Source organism: Thermobia domestica, chromosome 10 (assembly GCF_964235325.1).
Source record: "Thermobia domestica chromosome 10, izTheDome1.hap1.1, whole genome shotgun sequence".
NCBI lineage: Eukaryota > Metazoa > Arthropoda > Insecta > Zygentoma > Lepismatidae > Thermobia > Thermobia domestica.
In genome coordinates, this window is record NC_137463.1 from 237281009 (window position 1) to 237305241 (window position 24233).

Consider the following 24233-nt stretch of genomic DNA (forward strand, 5'->3'; position numbering starts at 1 on the left):
GGAACGACAGCGCCCTGTTTTTCGTGCTTTTCCATAGTTCTATCTCACCAGGTAAGAAATGCACATATTATTCTGTTACATGGAACTGTAGAGCACATTTTAGTAATTAAATTTTAGTGATAACTGTCAGGTATGAAGAATAAATCAATAAAATGTAGTGGTCGGACACTGACTTATGAAATATTCTTTGTTAACTAGTGTTCGACCACAGGGTGGTCGAGCACTAAAAAAAAAAAAAAATGTAGAAATATCAATAACTACTAACTTTCGATTCATCTGCATGAAATGAGTTCCTAGCTACCAATTCTGAAGTTATAATGGAATACGAAAACATTTACTAGTGTTCGACCACTACTTTTCGTAATACATTTGTACTGGTCGAAGATTAGCTGTTTCTTTCTGTACGACGCAGTCTCACATTAGTTTCATTAATAAAGTTTATATAGTAGTATATTGAAATGTTATCATTAATTTGCATATCAAAATGGAAATGGTTTTCTTTATTTTCATATATTATTTATATTATTAATTAACTTAGAATCATATTTATTTTTATTTCCTAAGTATTGGTAATATTATAGTTTATATCGAGAATGTAACTACAGATATTAGATTTCGTATATAGAAAGATAGACTCTAGTGAGTTAGATTTTTTTTTTAAGGAAAACTTGTAGAAGACAACTAAGCTCCAAAAGGTCAGTCACCTATGCTTGGTCAGCCTAGCCAACTATATTGTGAGTTGAAACTAAAAATTACTGTTTTATTTCTGTTAAGCAGCTATAAGAATACTGTATAGAACTAAAAAACCATAAAACACCCTGAGTTGTAACACTACCGAAAAGGCGACAGAAAGTCGGATATTTGTCTATTGTCAAATTTTAACACATAGATATAAAAACAGAAGGACAATGATGTGTGAAAATCTTGGGTTAACCGCCGATTTCACAAGAATTCTAGCTGGCGTAGTGAATCTATCAAAACAGGCTGTGAATTCGTTCCAGGTTTAGCAAATGAAGCAGTTTGCAATATCAAATAATAATAATAATTAAAATATGTAGGAATTAGTGTGTTTAAGAGTCAATTATGTATTGGAAAGCTACGCGTACCCTTATTGTTTGTTTTACCTTTTCCGTTCTTCCGTATATCGTATCATAAAACTTTCTTTCAGCCGTGAGAAAAAAAAAAAAAAAACAAGTACTATCTGGTATTGGAGGGGTGGAGTTTTGGCTTTCTGCTGGGGACAGACGGAACTGGAAATCCTTACCCTAGGAAATTGTTTCAAATAAAGTTTATAGAGGATGACAACTCCATACCACATATGTATATGGTAGCAAAGATATGTATATACTTGTAAGTAAAGTAGATGTATGTTTAATTTCATTCTATAATCAATAATTTGTAAAATTGTCACGCGGAAGCAGAAAACTCCGAACTATTATGGTTGTCCGCGACATTGTTAATTCTTTCCGCTAGAGGGCTCCAGTGACTAGACAAACATAAGAAAAGAAAATGTCAGGTGGTGGAAAACATATTAACCGGCCTATTTTAAATGCAAAATTTTAAGGTTATATCAGAAGGGGACTATAACATATTTGGTATCTAATGAAAGGCCAAAGAATGCAGATTTTAGTGCTTGATTCGAAATTAGGTGACAATCTATAAGAAGTGAATTATTTGCGTAGAAAGTCAATGTAAATAAAAATCAGCATACTTCTTTGCAAAGTTCCGTTAGCAGGTAGATAGACAATAGAAAAGGTTATCTCTATTGAAAAGCCAGTAGCTTTGATGCGAAGCACGACTCTTGGGCGTCAAACCCCTTTTACAAAACCGAAATTCTGGAGAAGAACAAGGAGTTGGCGTTTAGATCGGGTCTGTGAAGTTGCTGCTCGTGTGAAAATAGTTATTTTCATCATGAAATCTAGTGTTGTAAATAGAAAAAAAATCGTGCGTATTTTTTCACAAATGTACGTTTTTTTTTTAGAAAAAAAAACATTGCCTCTCGTTTTTTTCTAAATTTCGTTTTTTTTCAAGTAGCCATTTGTAATGTATCTTACGTCATTTATGTCTGAAGTATTTTTATGCATGTGTAACTACCATAAAATGCAACATAAATTAAACACTAGATACTGATACGGTACAAATATTTTACAATTTATATGAGTAGCGTACCTACTAATAATCCGGGTTTCTGTCGTGTTTCACCAATATCAACCAAGAAATAAAAGTATAGATGAACATTTTTTTTTGTTTTTTTCGTGAAAGTAGGCCTTTAATAAGTACGAAAATAATATCACGAACAGTATAAAATGCAAATAACAAATAAAGGTAAAAACTAATACTAATTTGCCTACTAATATTTTTCTGAATATCATATATAAATAATTTGTCGACTAGATATATGATATGCATTGCTGGCTCTACCATATGTGCAACACGTGCATTTGCACTGGGCTGCAATATCTGTCATAAGTATTTTATTTAAAATAAATATTTCTTGTTGGAGACAGACTTCATGATCATGGTAGCTAAATTTACTAAGCCAGGGATGCCCACAAGGGTGGCTATGACGCAAATTGCGTCATTGAAATATATGAGGGGTTAAAAATCTATATAAATATGCTTGAGGGTGTGTAAAAATTAATCGAAAAGATTTTTTTTTCATGGAAGAACACCTACGGATAGACAATTGAGGGGGGTGCGTCATGGACATGAGGGGGATGGGCACCACTGACTAAGTGGACCTTCTATTTGAATACTACATTCATAAATTATGTTTAGGTCGCATTAGTTTAAGTCACATGATCAGTGCTAAAGCAAATGGTAAAATAAATCCCAGAATAAAGTGCTTGATCGTTGTCAAATACAGGAACTCAATTCTCGAATGCCTGTCCCCTTTGGCTAGTTATCAAAGTTCTGATATGAAAGCTTCTCTTGTCTTTGTCGCAAATAAGATCGATATCATGGAAGGTGGAAACACTTAAAAAAAAATAACAGATGTAGAAGAAAAATCAAGAAATAAAGGTAAAAGAGCTAGTTGCACTATAATTGCAAACTGATATGTTGAGATTGAAACTCGATATTGAATTCTATAAAAAGCATTACTATTTTTCAGATGTATAGTGCGAGTGTAGTGAGTGTAGTTTCCCTCCCTTTCGTTGTTCATGCTGAAGTAGTATACTTAAAATCGTGACTTTTAAGATTTGTTCTTTCTGGAGAAAGATTTAGGCGGCAAATTACGTCATTGCGCGGGCGACAAATTGCCTAGGGCTGCGGCCGGCCCGATGATATGTACACTCATGTCCACAATGATTGTCGCATATCTATAACTGTCTTCTTGTAAGAATATAATTTGATAATGATTTTGCAGGGTACTTTTAAAACTGATACTATGTGTACGGTATAATCGGAAAATGTATATTTGTGGTATATAAATTTCAAAGGAAAAGAATTATAAATACGAAAATGAGAAAGAGTAAAAGAAACTGTTGCTAAATGGACAAGAAAGTTTTATTTTCGTTTTATTGCTCTTATTTACTGCTGTTTTGACATGAAATTTTCTACATACATGTCTTTGCCGATTATACACATACTAACATTATAAGAAATACCAGGCGGATTCTTATCAAATTATATTCCTACAACAACATATTTATAGACATGCGACAATAATCTTGGACATGAGTGTACATACAAGACATGGATATAGGATGACATAATTTGAAGTAATGTAGGGTGTTTCAAAATGAATATTAGGGTTTTGAAGCTTTGTACTATCTATTACAATTAACTTACAATTACTGTATAAGTATTATCAAATAAAAGAGCAACTCAAACAGTTTTGTACACATGCATGCCATGCATTGTTTCCTCTGTCTGCCGTTAGAAAGAGCAAGTAGCAAAGATGGAGACTAGAGACCAGAAAGTTTTGTGTGTTTTAACTTTGCAAAGACTGAATCTGTAGTTACAGTGCAACCGTCTGTGTGAATTGAATGTTTTGTGCCATATGGCGGAAAGTTTATGGGCCTTTCTCACCTATTGACTCATTGTGTGCCATGTGACGAATGAAGCTCACATCGAACACTTGAAGCAAAAACTGTTTGAGGTGTTCTTTTATTTGATGTATCGTTTATAATTGTAGATAAAATGTAATAAGTACTACGAAGACTTAATTCCCCGATATTCATTTTGAAACACCCTGCATTTCTCAGCATCAGTATTGGAACTAAGATGTAAAAAGGAGAGATTGTGATTGTTTACAACAACGATATTATTATTAGTCAAGACTATAATTACTACAAGAACACAAGTTAGTAGTCAAAAAATGTAATTAAATGTACACTCGTAACCCTTTCGGGCTCAGGTGGCCAAAGTGGCACATACGGATGTGTCAATTTTTTAATCCGCTCCTGTATGGTCACTAATTAAGATATCGGTATATATATTTTTTGTCAAATATGGTTGGTCCATAGTTTATCTTTTTTGTTTCTTTTTCTTCTGTGTGTCGAATTTCCCTCTCAAATTTCACTCCAGTACAAATTCGAAAATTTTCGAATTTTCTTTATTACTTTTCCCCTGTAGCTTCATTCGTTGTAGAGAGACCTCCTTAAGACTTGTCAGGTAGATACGTCGGATGTATACCTAATTGTTGACATCAATTGGACGGGCTTGCGCGCAGTGTTGCCAACTACGGAAATTAAAATCTCCTTAAATTTGGACAAAAAATTCGAAATTTTTGTTATAAACCGTACCTATACGTCCGAATGCAAGTGAACTTACGCCAGTCGAACATTTGTTTTTACTGAACAAGCTCGGGTACATATCGTTACAGTGGAGTAATTAGGGAACGCACGAAAAATTCGGATTAAGGTTCTAACTCTTGATTTTCCCCTACTTTTCTCTTTATCGAAATATATTTTTGGTAATTAAAAGCATTGTATCTTAAATATCGCCATGATACCTGTAGGATATATTAGTAATGTACCAGTGTTTATTTTAAGATAGTTTCCGTCTGTCTAGTAGCAGTGTTGCCAGCTACGGAAAATTTTAATTCAAGATGTTAGGGGAAAATTACGTGTTTTGTCTATTATATCCCTCTTGTTGGCTACATAGGAACAAAAGTACCAGTATCTGAAAGTCTTGTCTTTACCCTTCACAACGCACTATAGAAAGTTTCAATAGGATAGTTAGGGGAAGTACAGTTAAGGTTTACAGTAGACCTTGTTCTCTAAGTGGAAAGATAACTGAGATTTTTTTTAGGTAGACTGAAATATTTTTTAATGACCTGCTTACTTTATTAGATATTGTCACAATACTTGTAGGGTATATTATAGGGATACCAAAGCTTCTTTTAAGATAGTTTGTGTGTGTTTGCTAGCACTGTTGCCAGCTACAGAAAATTTTAATTTCCGATTTTAGGGAGAAATTTTGAAAAAAATCCCTTTTTGTCTCTATTATTTCCCTCTTGTTGGCTACATTCGAACAAACGTACCACTGTCTGAAAGCCTCGTACTTGGCCTACATAGCACACCATAAAAATTTTTGGTAGAATAATTAGGGGAAGTACAGTTAAGGCTTATAATAAACTATGTTCTGTAAATGTTAAGAAAATTGTGAATTTCTGAGGTAGAATGAGATTTTTTTTTTTTAATCATGCTTACTTTGTTAGATATCGCCATGATACTTGTAGGAAGTATTCTTGGGGTACGAAGGTTTACTTTCAGATACTTTACGTCTGTTTTATGGCAGTGTTTCCAGCCAAAACGATTAATTCCCGATTTAAAGTAAAAAATTTGGCAAATTTCCCTTTCCCCTCTGTTATTTCCCTCTTGCTCGCTACGTTGCAACAAATGTACCACTACCTAAAAGCCTTCTCTTTCGCCTACAGAACGCACCATAAAAAGTTTCAATAGGATAATTAGAGAAGCTGTAGCCCCGGCATATCTGTTGGTTTTTGCTTCTGAGGCGTAAAAAGTGTCAAAATTTCATGTGTATGGAAACAGAGATTTTTTTTCTTTCTCTCTTTGAATGGAAGCCAGCGACTTTAGGTTTTCACTGTACCTTGTCAACGCACCAAATAATTTTTTTAGGTGACTTAGACCCATATGGCGACAGTGGTGCTAGATACAAAAATCTTGAAATTCGGTTAGTGATTTTTTGTAAATTTTCACCCCAACATTTCCCTCAGTAATTTCCCACCTGCTCGCAACACTGCAATGTAACGTACACCAAAAAATAGCCACATTCCTTTTCTAAAAAAACAAGGTCTTAACCATATCAATAGGGTAAATGGTTTTTGAGCAATAAGTCACTAACTGACAAAGTAGGAAAACGCCAAAAATGATCTGGGTCCGAAAGGAATAATCACACGATTTTGCTCGTATAGGTACAAGGAAACAAACGATTTGTAAGTTACGAGGGCTTCGACTCAAGTTCTATTGATTATTTCAATAATCTTCAAGATAAATCAATAAATAATAGCTGCCAGAAAAAAAACAGACATTTGAAAAAAAACATGAAAAAGAACGATGTTTTTTACTGAAAAAAAACTTCACAGAAAAAAACCGTTTTTTTACAACACTAATGAAATCTATAGATTCAACAGAGTTAGTTGAATTGGAAGATAGGTGTATACATTTATTTTCAAAGTGAACTTAGTTAAGTGCGATAAGTTGCACCATTGGTGTTCAAAGTAAGTTAAATAAACTGTGTCAGTTTTCTAGACTACATGCATTTTTAGATCCAATCGGACAACACTGGAAACGAATACACACATCTTACGTATGCAGCAACAAATCATTAAAATATCTATATATATAGAGAGAGATAGAAGTGCAACTAAAACCAAGTTTGAAGTGGTTACACAAGGACTTAATCTACTGTAGGATGCTACGGAAACCGTTCTAAAATGCTATCAACATGAAAGAATAGACGCTAAGATTGTGATTAACGCTGTGAAGTAACAGACACACCGACCTGGAAATTAAAGAAGATGAACTGTGCAATAGATACAAATACATATTATTAACTATGAACTAGTGATAAAAAAATCATAAGCTTTTTTAAAAATTATTTTTAGTTCAACTGTGAGCATATCTTATATCGATATCAATTAAGTGTTGTGGTTTAAGTGATTAAGTGTTGTGTTTTTTTTAATAAAAGTGTTTATTAAACTACATGGAGTTATCACCTTCCCTAACGGAATTTCGGCTGGTATGGTAAGTACCAAAATAATTTGTTTGTTTCTTGCAGGTTTGCTGGATTCCATGTTCTTTAATATCAGATGTTCGAAACTAGTAAGGTAATCACACACCTATTCTTTGATAAACCAAGGTGGCAGATAACTCATGCGTAAGTCCACATATCAAAGAAAGTCCGAAAGGGGCTACAGGACTTTAAATAAGGAACTCACACTTACAGGAATGGCATTATAGAAATTATATATATTATATTTTTTTAAATCTTAGCTCTACCGACTTTTATCTAAATTTCAGTATTTTCTATTATTTTATTTGGCATATCTTTAGATTTTCTTTAAGTTTGGATGATACAACATTCCTGTAAGTAAAGGGGTAGTAAGAGAGAGATTTACATATGAGTTTAATACGGAGATTTCACTTTTCTTCCCCTGCACTCCACATTTCTCAGTGTCCGGCCATGCTTTGCGTTTGTATTTTCTCGCAGAATTTCTTGATTCAAACACTAATTCAGTGATCAATTTACATTTGTATAATCATCTGCTGAGTCCTACCGTTAATACATGAATATTCACCGAATGGCCGTGGCTCAGTGGTAATGGTGAAGAGGCAATCCACTGAGGGTTCGAATCCCTCTGAAGAGCAAAGGTATTTTTAATTGTCCTCGATATTCCTGTGTTCGGGTCCCTGTCAGGATTGGATTACCTCCAATTGGCTCGAGGAGCATTCAGGCTTAATGTCTCGGCTGAGACGAACTTTGAAAAAAATAGTAAAGCATTGACTTAGCATTCGGAAGGTCCTCGGTTCGATCCCAGCGGTCGACCATCTTGACTGAGTTTTTTCGGGTTTTTCCTCAGTCACACCAGGCAAATGCTGGGATGGTATCTTCAAAATAGGCCCTGGCCGTCTAACTTCCAACATCCTCTCCCCCACCCTATCCCGGTTGGAACCGTAGATGCCTAAAGACCATAAAATAAATTGAAATTCAAGTAACTGAATACTCATGTAGTTTCCCCGGGGGCCGCGGTGGCTCAGTGGTAGAGCGTTCACCTCTGGTGCTAGGGGTCTCGGGTTCAAACCCTGCTCCCGCCAAGTGAACTTTGTGGTGGACAAACACCGTGTGCGTGGGTTTTCTCGGGGTTCTCCCGTTTCCTCCCACTTTCTTCATTCCACCATTTCATTCATTACTCATCATCACCGTCTCCTTTAGCCTAACCGGCATAACCGTGGGACGTAAAACTCAAAAATTTCATTTCATTTTTTTCATGTAGTTTCCCAACATTTTCATGGAAAATTAACGGCACTGTTAGGGTATGACATTTCATTTGAATAATAAATTTATTATATTTGGTCTAATTCGTTTAATACTGAACTACACTATTCTAGCTATTCGTGGGACACATTTAAATATTGTAAGCGGAATAGCAACTATCAGCTTACGTCTGGAATATATCTGTTTTCCTTCCATTTCCTTAAGAATTTTTGTTTCTTTCAGAGATAATGAGTGAGTAGGCCTAAGCTTAAACTCAAACGAGAATCTACAAAAAGCTCTGGAGGCTTGTCGAAAAAAAAAAAAAGAAAAAAAGAAAAGAAAAACGCTCCATACGAAAGGCATCAATAATCTATGGAATTCCTCGGGTAACGCTGATGAATAAATTTCATGGTCAGTCCCAAAGAGCGAAAAATAGATCCAGAACCATATTTAACACAGAAAGGAGAAGAGGAATTAGCAAACTGGCTCCTTAATATGAGCAAAAGGGCTTTCTACAGAAGAAATACGATCTTCTGAACAGTGTTAAAAAAATTGTCGATTCAGAAAAACGCAAAACGCCGTTCAAAGACAATCGAGCCGGTGAAACCTGGTACTACACTTACTTGAGGAGACACTCTCAAACAGAGCCGTAGCTAAGGGGGGGGGGCCAGCGGGGCGCCCGCCCCGGGCGCTGACAGCAAGGGGGCGCCGCACGAGCAAGGAAAAAGAAAAAGTGGTGTTGAACATGAGTAAAAGACGAGTCGCCCCCAGAAAGTATTGGTGCCCTATTAGATAAATATTGCTGTAGGTTATCAATGAAATATATAGATTTCTTAAAAATTTTCTTGCTCGCTTCGCTCGCATTGCAAGAGTTTAAATAAGTCACAACAAGTTTTTACTTATTACTTAAAGATTTATTAGACATGATTTCTTAATGACATGTGGTATACAAGGTGCCGAGTAATGACTTATAGTGTACGCATGAGCATTTTCAAAATCAGAAACGAGCAAAGTCGTGTTCGGCGTTTTGACAGTGATGAATTAGCTGACTTCAAAACGTTTTTCTACCCAATCGGATTAATCACGACGCACAGTGGGGCCAAAGCACTGAATTCTTGGCAAAAATAAGAATTCGCAATATGAAGCGGAAAATTGAAATCAATTAGTTCGGCGTATGCAGTGGCTACAATAATGTTATTTCGACATTATTTAATCAAAAACATAGAGTTTTACATCATAAAAGGAAATACCCCTTATATTCGCGCCTAAATTACATAACAGATTATATGATTGGCATAAAGAAACACGTGGGCAATATGCTTTGATTTGGCCATTTACGATTGGCTTATATTCTTATGTATGAAAGGAAAGAGTGTACTTATTCATTTTACAACTGAAGAGTAATAAAATTGAAGAAAAGTTCTTGCTTCTCAAAATTATTTCAAAGTTGTGGAGGATTCGTTATGACAATGAAGATGCAAGGACCTTCAATACATAAAAATTATCTCATCACAAGTTCTCGATATGAATATATTATCAGATACATTAAACATATTATGATTTACAAGCATCAGTAACCTGTTCAGGTTGTTTCATATATTGCATCGTGCATTACGTGAGCTCATTTCATAGCTTGATTGGAACACTCTGAGCTGGAGCGAGCGGAGGCTCATTACAGTTGATCCCAATGTCACTTCTGTGCATGCATCACAAAAACACAATACTGAATTGATCAACACCATTTTAATATGGTTCATAGATTGTTTAGCATTGGCGTTTCAAAATGTCGCCACCATTAATCAAATATGTGGCTTCATTATAACAAATTATATCAAGTCAATCTTTTACTTCATTCTTCGAGTTTTTGCTAAGAATTGCCTGGTTCGGCCCCACTGTGCGACGGTGAGAATGAAGGTATTAAAGTGAGAAGAGTGAAGAGACACATTCAAGCTGCTGTTTGTGCGATAATATTAAAAATAAAAGTAAACGAGGAGAACAATAACATTTTCGAACTTCAAGCAGTTGTAGAATAGGGACTTAAGGGATCAGAACTTAGCCCAAAGAAGTTCAACTTTTTTAGATATTAATCACTACCAATGATTTATTTTTAAATTCCATTAACATATGAAATTCTTCCAGTTTGAAGGAATTTATTGGGGTCATTTTTTCATTAACTTTTTGTATTGTCAGCATATTATTTTGTGCATACGTGTCTAGTTGTGTGATGTTTTTATCTATCTACATACATACAATACATAAGTAGGCACACTCTTAATATAAGTACGTGTTAGTGTATTTTAATATGTTAATTAATAATAAGTAGCTTAAATTCGGAACTTTCATTCATTAAGAAATTAAGTAATTACTATAATTTCAGACATATGTAGTAGCCAAAGTATATTTTGGATTTTAACTACAAACATTGAACATATTCTTCACCTCCATCGATCAATATTTAGAAATTCACAAAGAAGGCTCCTTCTGAATTTCCATTACATTTCACAAAATATTTTTTACCGTAAAAAGATCGAAATTAAAATGCTATTGATGTGGTCACATACAGAATAAAATTAAAATGTTTACAATTATTATTGGAAATTAATACTGTCACCCATTTCGAACAATTTAGAAGCACATAGTTTTTAATGTATTGAAATATAATTTCTTATCGATAGTATTAAACGTTGTACATAGTAGTAATTTTCCTGAACCGTTCTCCTAGTGAATTTTTATACAACCAAACGTAGTTTTGTCAATCTTAACAAAAAATCCAAAATAAGACTCTTGAAAACAGCTCTTATTTGAAAAAGAATACATAATGATCGTTTTTAGTTGTTGCAATGGTCTTTCCAAGAAGATTTATAAAAATTCAGTGTAGCATAACAACAAAAGCTGCTTTTCTTATATATATATATATATATATATATATATATATATATATATATATATATATATATATATATATATATATATATATATATATATAATGATTGGTAAGATTAGTAAGATGAATGTAGGGGCGCCGAATTCTACTTCGCCCCGGGCGCCGAAATCTCTAGCTACGGCTCTGCTCTCAAATCGTGTTCCTGAACTTTGAACAAAACGCGATATGCTGTAACCGAGGGAAACATTCGCTTGTGGTTTTAGGAGCTTGAGAAATACTTGAAAGAAACGGGACAATGTGGTATTCTAAATGATTCTGAGTGAATAATTAATGCTGATGAATCCAGCTTTTAACTGTGTCACAAATCAAGAAAAGCGTTGGGGTCCAAAGCGTGGAAAAATATGTACGAGGTGAAGGGCAACGAGAAAGAAACATTAACACTACTTTGCACTTTTTCCGCAGCAAGAGAAATTGTATCCCCGATGGTCGTATACCTGTAAAGAGATCTTCCAAAGGATGTTATCAGTGCAGTTTCTTCAGAGATTTTCATAGGCAGGTCAGGTCAGATAGCGGCTGGATGCGAAGTGAAACACTACGAATGGATAGCAAACGACTTCCTAAAATAGGTGAATGATCCCTCGATTAAGAAAGCAGTCCTTCTGCTAATCGACGGCCACAAGACTCACTTGGCAATGGAAGTCAATGAATTTTGTTCCAGCCATGCTATAGTACTCTACTGCCTTCCACCAAACAGCACACATATTCTTGAACCCTGCGACATATCAGCGTTCAAATCGTTTTCGAGAGTTCTACATTGAAACTGAGTAAAATGTTACACGTGTTATTTCTGCACCACTAATTAAAAGAGTGATATACAAGGTAGCAACACAATTAGTAATTAAAAACGAATTTAGAAGATGGGGTTTATACCCCTTCAATCCAGAGAAGACGAAGCATGTTTGGTGCTGCATTCCACGGAATCTTAAATGAATTTGGTGGTCCCTTTCTTGACAAAACTATCACAAAATTACTTAATCTCAGCGACTATTGTGCGAAAATGCGAAGTGATACCTGAAAAACTAATGATGTAACATCTACAGATGCTATTAGTTTGGTAAAGTTATGCTTTAGCCTTCATACTGTAACAGGGGCGTCATTTCAGATTTTGCTTGGGGGGGGCAAAATCCCTTGATATAAGTAAAATTTCGCGTATTTCACTGATTTACTACTACTTTATTGATAAAATCTATAGAAATCTCAAACTCAGGGGGGGCAACTGCCCCTCCCTGCCCCCCCTAAATGACGCCCCTGTACTGTAATTAAAAACACATTAACCGAATAGTGGTCGATGACTAAACAGTAGGCGGTCGAACATTAACGAAAAATGGTCGAACACTAAAAGAAATCAGTTACTGGTGTTCCTCCGACTAATATTACATAAATGGCATAAGTTATCTCAGTTTTGAATAAAGTATAGATAAAATATAGTTTTAGGAACATATGTGAGCTACTTGCATCCTCCTAAGTTGTTCCATTGAGTGAAAAACGATTAAGGACCATAAGAAAATGAGTTAGGTGGTCGAGGACTGGCACATTTACCCTACTTTGCTGCCTACTGGACTAGAATCAGGTTCTGAACAAAGCTTGAAGACCCTGCGTGCACAATAGGAACTAGGGTTGTCAACTGACCGTTTTTTGACCGGCCTGGCCGGAAATATTGCTGTTATTTTGATTAAAGCCAGTGGCCGGTACAAACTCTCCAGCCCCTCTATGACCGTTTTTTTTTTTTTTTTTTTTTTTTTTTTTTAATGAAAGAAAGTTGTATCTAGTTCGAAGCAATTTCATCTAATCGAAGTATAGATTTAAAAAGTAACTTTCATTTTGGAAATCCAAAACTGTCACTTTTTACTACCTATTAACAATTAATATATTTTGTTCATCTGTTTAGATAATGTTAAAGAGATGACAGGGACTGTATTAGGGAAATTTTGAAATTTACTTATAAGGAATTATATACACTTATTGAGAGTGAAAAATGACTTCTTAAAGCAATTTCCTGTAGTTGAAGAATAAATTTAAAGAATAAATTTCATTTTCTAAATCCAAAATTGTCACGTAAAGATTAATATACTGTACTTTTGTTCATCTGTTTCGATGATTTTAAAGAAGTGGCAGTTACTGATAAATACAATAAACTGATCAATGTCAATTTCAGTTTCTCATTTATAGCACAATGTATCTATTAGGCTTATTAATGAATGTACTAAGGATATGCAGAATACAGGTGCTAATTCACTTTTGTTCACAATAATACATTTCCTTTCCATGGATGGGTCCGAACAGAGATACTTCACACTTAGGTCTATATCATAGGAAATTTTGAGGGGGTGCCGTTTTTTTTTTTTTTTTTATTTTCCAGAGTTGGCAACTGTAGTAGGAACGAACAATCATGTAACTGTGACAATTAGCATCAGCTCCAAGAGAAATTTGGAGAACGCTTGCCTCAAGTAATCGATGCTGCGGAACCGTCCAATGTGTATTTTTATGTTTGTATAAACAATATTATACAAGCCCCTAGGGACGCTCGCAAGACCTTTTGCAAGGGAGCAAAAGATCGATTAAAAAAAAAAAAAGAAAAAAAAGCGGGCAGCAAGACTAACACACAATATACATATACACTTTGATGCATGCGTACGCATAATACGAGGAACGATTTAGAATCTAAGGTTACAAGACTGATATTTCTGGAGTTTCGTCTATAATAGAGGAATGAGGAGTGTGTAGTAATTTTAATACATTGAGTTGGCAACTATGCAGAGTTTAAGCCACCCTCCACCTATGGTGTTAGTTGTATGTAAGCACAAATGGCGACTCGTTTGGTTAAACTGGCCCGCAAAGAATTTCACTCAATTATTCGATTGCTGTGGGCGAAACATGTAGCCATGGCTGAAATTCACCGGCAGCTGGTAGAGGTTTACGGAGAGACTGTAATGTCCCGTCAACATGGTGTCGAAAGTTTGCGGCTGGTAGAGAAAATGTTACTGACGAGGACCGTAGTGACGGACCCAGCACAGCATCAACAGATTTGAACAAAACTCGCGTGAAGGAGGTGATTTAAAACAACAGGAGAATCACATTACGGAATCTGATGGCAGAATTAAAAATGTCATTCAGAAGCATTCGTCGTCACATTGTGAACGATATTCTGCAGTACCGGCAAGCTTGTTCCCGATGGGTACCACACAATCTATCTAATCAACACAAGGAAAAGAGCATGGGGACAAGTCTTCAACCTTTGGAACGGTTCTCCACAGAAGGGAACTGTTTTCTTATCGCCTGTTCACGGGTGACGAAACACGGATCCATCATTACACCCCTTCAAAATAAGCGATCATCAGAGTGGAATCACCCACCATCTCCAAAGAGAAAGAAACTTAAGGTGACACAATCTTCCTGGAAGGTGAAGACCACAGTGATTTGCGACAGTGTCGGTGTTATATTATTTTAGTTTCTGAAAAGTGGGCGCACGGTGACCGCTGACCGGTACTGTGAGATTTTGACATGACTGCGCGAAGCAATTAGGAGGAAACGACCAAGACTTCTCGCCGAGGGCGTCATCTTTCTTCACGACAACGCGCGCCCGCGCAGAGGACCACCACGCTGTTGACGCAGTTTCTCTGGGAGATAATCGACCAGCCTCCCTAAGCCCGGATCTCGCTTCAAGCGACTTTTATCTGTTCCGTACTTGAAGATACACGTAGGAGGCCGTCACATCGTTTGAGACGAGGAAGTGAACACTTTGTGACAATGTGGCTAAGTATGCTAGAATATGATTTTTATCAGGAGGGAATTTTCAAACTCATCCCATGATGCAATAAATGCATCAACAGATATGGAGACTATGTCGTAAAACAACCTAATGTACTCATTATCTGTTGGCTGTATTGGTTGTTTGAAATAATATATATACGTTTTACTGCAGGGTTGGTAACTTTAGTTTCATATCATTCCTCGTACATAATATAAAATTACAATTATTTACGAACATACCCTTATTAACTACAGTAAATAAACTGTACGATAGTATTTAATATAAATGTATTAAATACTATAGTATGTGAGAGCAAATTAGAATGTTTTGACACGTATTTCCGAGAGCTGAATACCCTTCGAAAATCCAGGGGGTGGGGTAACTGCTCCCTTGCGCCCCTTTGCGGGCGGCCATGACTATTCCCTCAATTCATAAACAAAAAGGAAATATTAAAGGCTTTGTATAATACAGCAGAAGTAATAATATAATTCCCCTCAGTACCTAGGTACAGTGCATGTTAAGGATGTTATAAAATAGAGGATCTTCATCATATGAACTCAATGAAGCCAAAAAAACAACCGAGCATCATCTAAGCCGGAACGTCTGATTGGCTACTCTCGTTTCCGCCATGATTGTTGGCTCGAAACACTGCGATCTTAGTGGCGCGGAGTGGGTAGAGTAGGTGCGGCTAAGCAGTGACGTATGGCTTCTTGATTTTGTTGTATGGGCAGATCCTCTATTTTATAACATCCTTGGTGCATGTAGAGTTGTAATACTTGAAATTTCGGTAGATATATATGCTCGACCGTTTCAAAAATACCGTATATCCACTCCCATATATATACTTTTTTCGTAACTTTAAGGTGAGCATAAGATGGACTGTAAAAATATTAGATGGGTATACGCCGTATACTTCTATACATACCCAACTACATGAATAAAATACAAGAAACTGCAAGCTTTGCTGCTTACTTTGAGTTAAATAATTGTCATTGGCCTCCTCAAGCTTGCCGCAAGCTGCAGTACAAAAGCCTCGTAAACCAGCTACTTTTCCCTTGTAATTTGTCCTGTGTAAAAAAACGAAACATCCCATAAAGGTTAGAATATGAACAATTCTAAACGTTCTATAGAGTTCTAAGTTTAAAACTATCAACCAACCTGCAAAATTGGGAGCAATGTCCAAGTTATTGCACAGGAATCCAGCATTGATAGCTCCACTGAATCCCAAGGATAAGACTAGCAGCACAATGGATAAGATTGCATTACATCCCGCGTAGCATAACCCAACCATTAACAGGCCAGGAATAACATGGGCTGAAAAAAAAAATGAAACAAATCATTGTATAAATATAACATCTAAATTATTATTTCTTTTGATTAGTCTATTTCTGTTTCGATGCATTCCTGAAAAGGGAATTTCAGTTCCAGCTTAGGGCGCGGCTCCGTGGTAGAGTGCTTACTTCTGATGCGTGGGGTTCCTGGTTCGAAACCCGGTCAAGTAAGTTTGTGGTGGACAATAGCGTCTCGGAGCACTCGCGCGTCGTTCCACATTTTCATTCCACCATTTATTCCATCATTATTCACCTGCTTTAATCATCCGTGTAGCTTAGCCTAACAGCCATAATCGTTAAACTGCGGAACGTTAAACTGCAAGTTACACGGATGCAAGATTTCATTTTCGTTTTCGAATACTCAATCCACATTTAAAAAAGAAAATCTTTGTCGTCTCCTGTTGCCGTTTAAGCTCTATGGGAATCAATATCATAACCAGAAGTAATAGTAGCTTTCTACCATCTTCTGTTGGAATTAAAGAGTAAGTCGGAGATCGAAAATACTCTTCCGAGACTGAATCCATATCAGAAATTTCCTAATCACTAAGTATTACTGTTTCTCACTGTAGTGAGTAATGTTGAAATTCGAAATAGTAGATTTCCATCACTTTCGGTTGACATACAGGGAATAAAGGTTTTCTTGGGACGCTTAACTGATTCCGAGAAACCCCTTTTGGGTATCTCTTACCGTTTTCTTGCTCTGATACCTTTCGACAGATAAAGGACGGATGGACGGACATAGTCGTTCTACTGTTTTTACTCTGATATCTTTCGATAGACAGAGGACGGACTGACGGACGGACATAGTTATTGTACCGTTTCTACTGTGATACATTTCCATACAAAAAGGACGGACGGAATGACGGACATAGTCGTTATACCTTTTGCTCTGATACCTTTCGACAGGCAAAGAACGGACGTACATAGTCGTTCTACGTTTTTGCTCTGATATCTTTCGACATACAAAGCACGGACGGAGAGACATAGTCGTTCTACCGTTTTTGCTTTGATACGTTTCGATAGACAAAGGACGGACATAGTCGTTCTACCGTTTTTGCTTTGATACCTTTGGATAGACAGAGAACGGACGGACAGACATAGCCCTTCTACCGTTTTTGCATTGATACGTTTCGATAGACATAGGACGGATGGACGGACGAACATAGTCATTCTACCGTTTTTGCTCTGATACCTTTCAACAGACAAAGGTCGTACAGATTGACGGACATAGTCGTTCTATTGTTTTAGAATGGAACCTTTCGATAGACACAGGACGGACGGACACACTCGTTCTGTAGTTTTTGCTCTGATATCTTTTAATAGACAAATGACGGACGGACAAAGTCATTCTACCTTTTTGCTCTGATACTTTTCGATAGCCAGAGGACGTACATAATCGTTCTACCGTTTTAGCTCTGATACCTGTCAACAGACAAAGGACGAATGAACAGAGGAACATAATTGTTCTATAAGATTTCTTATACTTATGCATAGCATACCCTGGAAGTCTAAAATATTAGAATGCCATTTTGAAATATTAACAGAGAGGGAATTTTTACTTCTATTGAACAACCACTATTTCATTATCTAAAACTTGCAGAATTAAGCATAGTTTGAGTATGATTGTGTGCAATGAATAATTAGAGTCTGCTGATAGAAACTTACATACAAATGTAAAAATCTTCCTGTTGACTGTTGTGGAAAATATATTCTTCCTTCTGAACCAATCTGCAAGATGACTGAATCCGTGACCAAAGAAGAATCTGGTCAAACACGGCAAACCAGAGACAAATCCATTCTGTAACACACAAAATTCCATAAAACATTGATTTCATTTTTACATGTACTTCATTGTTAAAAATACACAAAATTTTCAAGTATTCGTCAGCAATTGATGTTAACAGCCAGTTACAATAATGAACTCTTTTTTTTTCCTGATCCTCACGTTTCACTCATGCACCACACTCACACGATAGGATTTTAATCTCATATCTTTTAGTACGCGATGACACGATGTACGAGATACACCAACCCAGTGATTTATCCAAAATTTTGAAGTTAGGGGGGTGTTCAAAAAATCTGGAGGTGCCATTTTTTCTTTTCTTTTTTCTTTCTTTCTTTTCCTTTTTATTTTTCTTTTCTTTCTTTTTTCCCTTTCTTTTCTTTTTTTTAAACAAATTTTAAAATTCGTTGATGTAACGAACGATTGCATTGGATTTCCTTCCTCAGCGAGAGCCAATTAGCGTCGACTTTCTCATGCTTAATGTGACGTCGAGATGAAATCGTTGGCAATCGATTGATCAAACGATGTTGTGACGATCGCAGTCGTGTAAAGGTTGATTTTCATTCAATCTTGCGTTGTGTGCTTTGCTTGAAAATTTATCTTGTTCAAAGTAAGTTGTTTTATTCTATTGGCACTTAAAAACAAAATATTAAAATTTTTAATGGTGTCTTCTGTTTCTACCTAAAGGCCCTCCAACACTTCATAGAAAATATTTAAATGTTATCTTTAGGCAGAATGGGAATTCCCGTTCTGCATAATCTTTCGAGACGATGAATTATGTCCAGGGAGGGATTTCTTCAAGAGAATTTTTCTTTAGTACCTCGGTAATTGTAACAGATTCTGTAAGAAGAATAACTATTTCTTTAAGTGTTATCATAAATTTTAGATGTTATTCTACTTGTTCTTCTCGGAAAAATGACTAGATACAGTTCTGTTATTAACAGGGTTATTCACATCTATTTCAGTAAAAATGAATGTGATTTATATATATATATATATATATATATATATATATATATATATATATATATATATATATATATATATAGTGATAATAGAGAATTGGGACAGAATAGTATTGGACAAGTATTAAGACAGGACAATAATAACGACACGCGTGAACGGAGGAAAATCAAATGTTACATTGGATTGTACTAACGATGGTACGATACGATACTAATGCAGTTTTTGCAATTAGTATTATTGCAAAAACTGCATTAATTTGGAGTGTAGTCACCGTGGAAGCCATCTTGAATTACGTTATATTGCAGATCGTATTTTTTTTTTTAAATTTTGAACGGAAAAGTATGATTTTACACTTCAGGCTTGAATATTCCCACAAATGAGAATGTGAACTCATTTTTGACACACCTGTTTATGAGACTGGGAGTTTTACATATGCATCTAATAGAAAAAAGTATCATTACAGTACTGTAACAAAGAGACTCATGGACAAAGGAAAAGCAAATATTACAGGTTGCTATCGGTGTTAAAACTGCGTTAAATGATTGCGTGTATATCATGGTAGCCAACTTGAATTCCGCACAGGGGCGGATCCAGGAAGGATTTCTTGGGGGGGGGGGGTTGTAATACTGCTTCTTAGAGCTACTTTTAAGAGTTTCAAATTCTGGGATGGATTTTATTTATATATAAAATAAGATAGTTTCCTCTTCTGGGGGAGCGATCGGGGTAATCGCCCCCCATCGATCCGCCTCTGATTCCGAATATTGTACACACGGAAAAGAAAGTATTCTTTAGTTGACATTTTTTTCCATTAACTCGGAAACAAATGAATTAATCTGGATCTTTTTGTCGTTATCTTTAGGATAGTCATAATTTGATAACTTGCCAAAATCGGAACTCTAATAGATTAATTTATTCTTGAGTTATTAGGAAAAGAAATTTTGTCAACTGAAAAATACTTTCTTTCGTGACTGTACACCATACAAAATTTCTAAATAGAGAGAGATGTTTGTGTCACATAAATTTAGGCTAGAATCTTCCTACAGACGATAATCTGAACCGATTTTTGACCGACCGCTATTCGTTTACGAGATAGCGTGTGCTACGTTTAACATTTGTTTCTAGTAGAAGAAAGAATTAGGACAGGGAAGTAATAAATACATTGTGTTCTTAACGTTTCTGTTTGTTTGCTTGCGTTTGTAAAATAGTGTGAAGTGACCACATATGTTAATAGTAAGTATAACATATTTTAATAATAAGTATATTTGTGGTTAATTGTTACTTTACAACTATAAAGCAATAGAATGCTTTTAATGTGCAGTTTCGAATATTCGGTAGAGCTCAACGACTTCGTTTAAATAGTAGCGGGTAGTAACAATGTTTTGTCTGCAGGGGCGTCATTTAGGGAGGGCAGGAGGGGCAATTGCCCCTCCTAAGAATTTGAGGAATACATATACTTTAATAGATTGTCTACTAACATACTAGTACAAAACGTGAAAGTCTTATGTTGGTGGTGCTCTTGCCCCCCCCCAAGCGAAATCTGAAATGACGCCACTGTTTGTCTTGTTTGTGTGGAGTTAATACAGGAAGGATATAATGGTAGAATAGCTAGAAAGAAACCACGTACTATCCAATTTAAGAAATATAAGTTTCTAGAGCTCTCAAAGATAAACCCGAAAATTAGTGGGAATGTTGTTGTTTATCGATGAATTTAAATTAAACCTGTATGGATGTGATGGTAGAATAATAGTTTTTCGACAAGTAAATATAGAGATAAATGTCAAGAACTTCCAGCCTGCTGTAAAATACGGAGGAGGAAGTGTAATAGTTTCGGTTATATATGTTCACCAGATGTTGAGTAGTTAGTGCGTGTTGATGAGATTCTGATAAAAGAAATATAGGGTCTATATTAACGTTCTTATAGGACACATCTTCACTAAAGTACAAAAAAGTGAGAATGAGGAGGACTTCTAATTTTATCAAGATATTAATCCCAAACAAAGTATATGTTGTAAGGAAATGATTGTTTTAAAACTGTCCAAAATTGCGCGAAACCCCACCCCACACTACCAGCTTAAATCCCACTGAGAATCTTTGAAACGAATTGCAACGTGAAGCTAATATGTACGAGTTACGATGAAAGAAGGTTTAAGAAAAGCATTACGTACAGCGTGGAATAATATTTCCACACACTATACCAGGAAAATTGTAACAACCATGCCGAAATGCTTAAAGGAAGTTATAAATCGCTGTGTGTTTGCTATCAAATACTAACTGTATTAACTTGGGGGATGAAATAACTTTTTGAGGACTGCATTATCTGAATATTTATGTGATGAACAATGTCCGCGTCCCCATTCAATGTAGTTTTTGCAACAACACACACACTTGTAACATTTGCTTTTCCTTCGTCACGTTATTACTGGATTGCCCTGATACTTTTGTCTATTACACACAAATGTTAAACATAGCACACTTACCTCGTAAAAGTATGGGGATTGGTAAAAAATTAATCATATTCTCGTTTATGGGAAAATTCAAGCCTAAATTGATGTGACAAACGTACTCTTTTCCATTTAAAAATATTGTGTGATATCCAATATGGCAGAATCCAAAATGGCTGCCATTATGACCATACTCTCAGTCAATGCAGTTTTCTCATCAACATACACCTGCAACCTTTTACTTCCCTCCCTCTACGTGTCTCGTTGCCTGTCCAGATACTTTGGTCTACTAGAGTAAATGTCAAACGTAGCACCCTATTTCGCAAACAAATGAAGATACATTAAAAAAAAAAAAAATGAGTTCATATTCTCATTTGTGGGAAGATTCTAGCCTAATTTGATGTGTCAAACCTACCCCTTTCCATTCAAAAAATATTGTGCAATATAAAATATTGCGGAATCCTAAGTATCTGCCATGAGGTCTATTCAATGCAGTTCTCGCATCAATTCCCATGTGCAACATTTAATTTTCCTCCGTCCGCGCGTATCGTTACTGCTGGTCTGTCGTAATATTTTTTTATTAAACTTATATTTTTTCCACATGTATGTTCTTTCAACACAAATAAATCAGGTACTGTCCAAAGAATTTTTTTTCATCCAATAAGTATTTTTGTATTTCTAAAGCTTTTCAGGCTATTATATCTGAGGCTTTTTGACGTGGGGCCCTTTTGTCGCGGGGCCCTTCTGACTCGGGCCCTTTGACGCGTGTCCGTTTTGACTCGGGTCCTTATGACTGGTGCCCTTTTGACGCGGAGCCGTTTTGACTCGGGCCTTTCTGCCCTCGCTCTTTTGTCCGGGCCCTTCTCACGTAACACCGCCTGGACCAACAACATACTTTCCAATTGTTTCAATTTTCAACTAGAGCTCCCTCGTGGCTAAGCGGTTAGCGTACGCGCCTTTGGCACAGGAAACCCGGGTTCGATTCCCGGCGTGAGCTCATGTGGTTCGGAATTCACGTTAATCAGTAGGTCCACGTCTCATATAGCCTCGCTGCTGAAAGGGACGCTAAACTAAAATCAACTCAACGATCCCGATTCACAAAGTAAATCTGATGCTAATTCTGAAATAATAAAAACGGAGGAAATCTTCCAGCTACTTTACCGTGTTACTCATAGATGGCACACTGAGCTTACAACAAACAACAGCGTCACGATGCGGTGAAATTCCCAACTTCATGCAATTACTAATATGCTTAACTATAGTATTGTATTTTCACAGATCAGTCAACCAGATATTAATCAAGACATTATTTGACAAGGCATTATTCCCAAGTTCAATAGGGTAAGCAAAGGGGAGATTCAAGGTTTCATTGTAAAAATAAATAAATAAATAAATAAAAAATAAATATATTGACTACATTATTAAGGTATACAGGGTATTCATGAACTCAGTGTTATAAATTTAGCGAGATACAGTATATTCCATAATTCTCACGCCAGGACGCTTGAGAACTTGATGGTTGGTGGTTTAAAATTATGAAACGGGGCGTTTTCAACCCATGTTTAGAAGAATTTTTTCTTTCATTTGATATATCTAGTCGTTACAAAATATTCTCCAATAGTAAATGTGGTTTACATGTTATATCACCATCTTTGTAAATCTCTCATGACTCAGGAGAATTCTGATAACTTCTACATAGATGAAATTAAGCAATTAGGTCAAAAATTTGTACACAAATTTATAAAACGAAACTAAAGAGAGTTTTTTGAGGATCGGGACGAGGCAAGAAAGAATTCTTTGAGAATCGAAACAAGATGAGGTACAAAATTTACGAGATCCAGATGATAATACCTTATTTTTCTCGTCACATGTCATGGGCAAAACTACACTAGTCGTGCAGAGAAGGCATTTGTCCTTTGTAAACTTCGAATCTAGTACCATCAGTACCTGGCACAAGTTTGAAATTGAAGGGTGGCCACTGAATTTGATTATGATTCAAGTTAGGAGTATGAACTTATTTGACAACTGTTTGACAATGTGTTTCAGTTTGTGTTTCTTTCTTCATACTATTACTCTGTTTTTGCATTTTAACCTTCTTGTTTCTCGAGAAAGGATAACTAACTTAGTAACTCTATAGACTATGGAACCCGGAGGTTCAATGCCGTGTTCACAAAATCTCTTCACTGACTTCTATCCTTAGCCAAGTGGATCCAGTTTCTATTTTGTGTTCCTATTTCTGCGTGATCCACCTTAATATTGTCCTCCCATCTGCCCCTAGGTCTTCCTAATGGTCGTTTTCCGATTGCACTTCCAGTTAAAAACTTTGAAAGCGTTCCTACTTTCTCCCTTTCTGGCTACAAGATCTATGCGTCCCTAATTTGCATTATTACAATCCCTATGAATTTCCATGTATTTAGTTTTCTCTGCATTTACTACTGAACCCATGTCCCTGGAAGCGTTCAGAATAGTAGCATGAATTCAAAAAACTGAATAAGTCCATAAGTTGATTTATATTACGTTTCGACTTTATTGCTTCCTGCTCAACCGTACTGATGTTACTCTAAACATACTT

General features: G+C 36.0%; 1 protein-coding gene across 1 annotated transcript in view; it reads right to left on the reverse strand.

Annotated features, from left to right (window-relative positions):
- LOC145663110 (sialin-like) overlaps positions 1-24233 on the reverse strand; it is a 101244-nt gene that overhangs the window by 21395 nt on the left and 55616 nt on the right. Inside the window, exons 7-8 of the mRNA XM_081729384.1 lie at positions 18137-18269; positions 16299-16454 (exon numbers count right to left, since the gene is read on the reverse strand). Of these exons, the coding sequence (XP_081585510.1) occupies positions 16299-16454; positions 18137-18269 (289 nt within the window). The remainder of the gene's footprint in view (positions 1-16298; positions 16455-18136; positions 18270-24233) is intronic.